This window comes from Gigantopelta aegis, unplaced genomic scaffold (assembly GCF_016097555.1).
Source record: "Gigantopelta aegis isolate Gae_Host unplaced genomic scaffold, Gae_host_genome ctg9472_pilon_pilon, whole genome shotgun sequence".
In the NCBI taxonomy this organism is placed as follows: domain Eukaryota; kingdom Metazoa; phylum Mollusca; class Gastropoda; order Neomphalida; family Peltospiridae; genus Gigantopelta; species Gigantopelta aegis.
This window is the reverse complement of record NW_024537125.1, coordinates 1,876-7,214: the sequence shown is the minus strand read 5'-3', so window position 1 is coordinate 7,214 and position 5,339 is coordinate 1,876. Positions and strand designations below refer to the sequence as shown.

The 5,339-nt window shown below is 32.2% G+C and overlaps 1 protein-coding gene across 1 annotated transcript; it reads left to right on the top strand.

The window, feature by feature from the left end:
- The first annotated feature begins 1,297 nt into the window (after nt 1–1,297).
- Nucleotides 1,298–4,452, top strand: LOC121367140. Its single transcript, XM_041491285.1, has 4 exons — nt 1,298–1,517; nt 2,148–2,220; nt 2,773–2,897; nt 3,293–4,452. Exons 1-4 carry the CDS (start codon nt 1,469–1,471, stop codon nt 3,367–3,369), a joined length of 324 nt encoding a protein of 107 aa, XP_041347219.1. The 5' UTR covers nt 1,298–1,468; the 3' UTR covers nt 3,370–4,452.
- Nucleotides 4,453–5,339: the final 887 nt, after the last annotated feature.

The following is a 5,339-nucleotide window of genomic DNA, read 5'->3' as shown; positions in this document are numbered from 1 at the left end:
TGCTAGTAGCATGATATGACATTGCTTTATCCCTCATTGTATTCTGTCAATAGAAAGGTGGTTGCAGGATAAATCCTTACACCAATAAATGACTGAATGAATAAATGAATTAATGTTTAACGACACCCCAGCACAAAAATACACATCGGCTAATGGGTGTCACAAATGATAAGTATATGAAAATATTATTTATATATATTTATGTAAAACCAGTGTAAAGAGCTGTGGGTGAAAAGTATAATACTATATAAAATCAAGGTAAGTATATTTTAAAACTTTGTATAGAAGTCAGACTGTTTTAAAAACTTTACAATTAATTCTGGATGGAATTTAAAAGATTCCAAAACATTTCTGTTGCCAAATATATCATTTCTCGTCGGCTTGAGATGATCACACTCCACCAAAATGTGACGCACGGTCAGTGTACGATACATACTTATACATACATATATACACGCATACATATGCATACAAAAACATGCATACATACACGGTCGCGCACACATACACATACTGATACACAAACACACATACTGATACACAAACACACACACGTGTGTGTGTGTGTGTGTGTGTGTGTGTGTGTGTGTGTGTGTGTGCTTTATTTCGCATCTTTCAGTTTATAACAGATCGCCTTCAGTTGCAGAAATGCGATATCCACGAATCTACCATACCTTCTTTTGGAATCAGAGCAGAGATAGGGTATTGAACATGCTAATGGCAGATTTACAATCGTCATTCATGCTACGGTTTCTTCAACACACTTTAAACCTTTTATATTATGTGTTTTACTGGCGAGTAGATTAACATATTATTTCCATCGGTTTTTTCGAGAAAACATACCATAATAAACTTTTAAAGGAAAACTCAGTAAGATGCGTGGTTAAAGTTTATGCGATGTAATTAATGAGAGAAAAGGCATTGTGCAACATATGTTTTTAAAAAGAAAAATAGTAATAATTACTGACTTCAGTGGCGTTTTAAATCAACAGCTCATTTCAAACGGTAGTTTTATTAGTCTGCAACACGCGCAGGCGTTCTTCTCACATCGTGTATAATTATTTTGCAAGAAACTATTATCTCACATGCTAATAGTATTTTTTCATCTAGTTTGCAATGGAATTTATCCACAGTGGCAAACCAGTCGTATGCTTTTGAATCAACTCCACTGTGTGGGCAACATGCCAATTTGAAACATTTTCAAACTAAATTAGCTGTATGGTCGATGATGTGACAAACCTTTAAATGCATGCAAATAAACCTAAAATTAATTTCAAGTGATAAATATTTATTTAAAACATTAGTATGTTTCATTTTCAAAACAGTTTCTTAAATTGTGTATGTCCCACTACATTCAGAAGGAATATTACTGAAACTATTAACTGTTTGTCTTGTCAGTGCGATCAACACGAAAATAACTTGTCTTAAAGACAAGAGCAATGCGGGCTGTGATGGATCCAGCTATCTTATGGTGGCCGAGGCATCAAGAAAGGTTCTCGGTGGAGTTGCTAATTGTGGTAAGTTGTCACAGATAACAACGCACGTTTATGTTTTTGTATAATACACATAAAACATACATAATATTAAAAGTGTCTTATTACCGTATAGCAATTCGTGTGGTCTAATATACACTTTTGACTGAACAAACGCAGAACGAAACACATCGTCGTACTAATTATGGGGATGAGCAAAGAGTCAAACATATATATTAAACAGTTAATGTTTTGTTAAAAATTGACATTTTGCCAAAATCCTATTCGATTGCATTGTGCAGAGGTATGGTTTTGATAATGGATAACGCTTTTGTTGTTCAGATTGTGTAACTAAAATACCCTATACTACTATATCATGATTTATGTTTTCACTGCCCCTTGCTATTTCATTCTAGATCAGGTACTAAATTATATAAGCACACCAGATCTTGATTCGCGGCTAATGTAATAAAGACTGTTGATGTGACCGTTAGTACTTAATTTTAAATTATAAAATACTGTAATACATAATGTCTTTATTCAGTGTTAACTAGCTATGGTAAAAATAATCTTTACTTGACATTTATTATGTTTAAATCAACAAACATCCATGTATACATATTTGTATATTTATTTGAGAATTAAATATGTCATTAAAACATTCTGTTTCTGCAGCAAAATCCGACACTTGTACATGTGAAACAAACTACGCTACTGCAGATCTCAGCACCAAGGACAAACAGTGCAGGTAAGAATTGTTCTGTATTTGTTTTAATGATGTTTGCAAAATCTCACCTCCATGTATCGTTTTAGTTTTATTTCGATAGTGTACATATGATCCCCATCTTTCCATACTACTCCATCGCCACCAAATTGTTAATCCAATACCAAATTGTATCAGAATACATTACATTTATATACTTCATCAACAGTTTGGAAAATCATAATATGATTGATTCCATTATTGACTGATCATGTTTGAAACAGTCCTATGGGAATGCCAGAAGGAAAATAATTAATCTTATTAATACAATGTAGCCTAAACTGTGCCACATATCTGCATTTCATACAGAAGTCATGATCATAAAATTAACTTGTAGACCCACACAACTCAGGTTGTACTTGGGGATTTTGTCGACGTGAATTGATTGGCGCATTGTGCTTGTCTGTGAGTGAATAATTCCATAGTATATAAAATAAAATAACATCTTGTCTTATTATGTATAAATTACAATTTATGAATGTCATATATGAACATGTACCTAATAATAAGCCTTATAATCATATTATTTTATCACAGTAAAGCAAAAATCGCCAAGGAATGCTTGCAGAACATTACGGCAACAGAGACAGGATGTGATGGAAGTAGTTCTCCTACACAAGTCATTACCAACTACGCTCAACCACTGATTGACCAGTATTGTGGTAAGGGATATACGCTGGTAGATACATGTATGCATATTATGTACACAAGGCGAACATATTGCATTTTAATGTAAATCTCTTCTATTGATCCCAAGCTGTTGGGTCATTTCCATTTATATCAACACTATCCTTAACAAAACATACAGTAATTATATACCCACTGTTCCAAAATGAGGCATCATTTCTTGGAATAGTATTCATAGCAGTTTGCAAATTGTAATGTGTGTTTTGCTAGTGCACATAGCCGTTTAACCCAGTCGTTATAACACTAAACATGCTTACAACTAGAGTGTGGCGAAAACAAGTTCGTGCACATTTAGGGGTGGATTTTTTTTTTAAATAAAGAAAGTAGCAATATCAATATTGACCTGTTGATTTTAACCATTACATTGCAGGTGCTGCATCTCTGACTGGAGTTGGTTTGACTGTTGGTATCCTTGTCATGTTGCTGGAGATCACCAGACGGATTTAAAACGTCTAAATGATGTTTGTTTTTTCAAGTTTGCTGTGATAATAAATACACATGTAATAATAAGAACAACAACCATCAGAGACCTTCGTGATTGAATTCGAATTTCAATTGTTTGAACATTTTGTGTGAATCTTTTGTCCAATATGGAGATACCAACCAATACCTTTTTTCAATTTCTTCTTAAGTTAATAAACTAAGCATTGTTTTTCATTTGATAAAATATGTTTTTATTTTCTAGCAACAAAACATATATTTACATTTGCTTTTATATTAAAATTTTAAAGAAGATGACTTTACACAACTTTTCGATATATCATTGTCGTGTTCAGAGAACCGTTCCTTCTATATAATCTTGCCATGAGTGCTACTTTGAAATACCTTTTTTTCTGTGTTTACATTAAATTTGGTTGTTTGCATATGAATAATTATTAGTGTGTTTGTATCAATATTATGAATGAACATTTCAGATTCCAAGCACCAATATATTTGGGTCAATTTGTTTTCCATTAAAATAAAACGAGCTTCTTAATCAGTTTCAAAATGCATATCATGTCATGGAATAACATTGTTTAAAGGTAAGAAGCTAATGCATTTTCTGTAAATTTTGAATACATAGCCTGGAGTGCTAGATTTACCATTTGATAATGAGGCAAAATAAGTTTTTGTTCATCTGTAATATTGGCAACATAAAACAAATCCAAAGCTGGTAATAATGCCATTGATGCTTCATTTTTGTTTAAAACAAAGTACGAAAATTATACGACCATTCCCGAAATTATTATTTAAGTATATACATTTCTGGTGTATTTCTTTAAATGAACGAAAACAATTGGGATTTGCATCAATATTTGAACCTTTTAAATAGCATTTTGATATAATATCTGATGAACTGACACGTAATACAAATAATGATCCACTTTAAACGAGTTGTTGTATTACATATATACAATCTTTCTTTTTTTAGACATCTATTCAGATATTACTAATATTTTTAGTCCAAAATTTACCAGTCTTTGGATCACAAATGTGGATGGATTTAATGATATGGAGCTTGTTTCATTGAATAAAAATTCATTCACACCATTTGCGAGTTCCTTGTATTCTGTTTTATACAATGCATGACATTTGTAATCATTGTCCAAAAAGGCATATAGGACTAAAATATAATTATATGATAACATTATTTGTATACATTACGGGAGCAATTTACCTTGAAGACTATACCGACAGTTAGAAGCGATTTGCAACTGCATTATAACACATATATGGTAAATCTCCATGTCTTATGGCTTTGCTAGCGGAGAATATCATCTACTGATATGATCACAATCAATTATACGTTAAGGATCATGCATATTTTAAGGAATTAGACATGTTTACTAAACGTCTTAAATAAAAATTATACCCAAACGTTTTTTGCTTATTACACATGAAAAATGTCCAAAAGTTATATTTTGTAGCAGAACGGTTTCATTTATTTTGAAAAAATATAATATATACACAAGTTAAAATATGATATCATTACATTTGACAGTAAGGCAACGCAAGCCAGATTTATCGGTGCAATTAATTGCATATGTTAAAGTATGTTTCACATTTCATGTGGATGGATGTGATTGTATTCAAATGATAATTTTGCAAAGTGTTTATGTTTGTCATGACTTTTATCTATATATAGTAACAGGTCATCATAATGCAACTTTCATTCCAAGCGATTTTCCCGAATTGCATGCAATAGTAAAAACATGAATGGGTGTAATTTGGGCAACAGTTAAACAAAATACCCGGTTAGTTAGTCGAAAATTACTGTTACCTTATGATAGTGCCTTATTTACCCCATCTTTGTTTTTCATATCACAAATATATGTGTATTTGGTCTACACGTGTCGTAGGTGTGACATCACATTCTTACATGCGTTTATAGGATATTGGTGGGGAGCCTAGGCTGGCGAGATAATGTTCTCGGGGCC

Excerpts from the sequence above, each read along its gene's own strand:
- LOC121367140 (XM_041491285.1), top strand. The coding sequence starts at position 1,469 with ATGGTGGCCGAGGCATCAAGAAAGGTTCTCGGTGGAGTTGCTAATTGT. Across the intron at positions 2,221-2,772 it reads ACCAAGGACAAACAGTGCAG|TAAAGCAAAAATCGCCAAGG; the intron begins GTAAGAATTGTT and ends ATTTTATCACAG. Across the intron at positions 2,898-3,292 it reads ACTGATTGACCAGTATTGTG|GTGCTGCATCTCTGACTGGA; the intron begins GTAAGGGATATA and ends ATTACATTGCAG.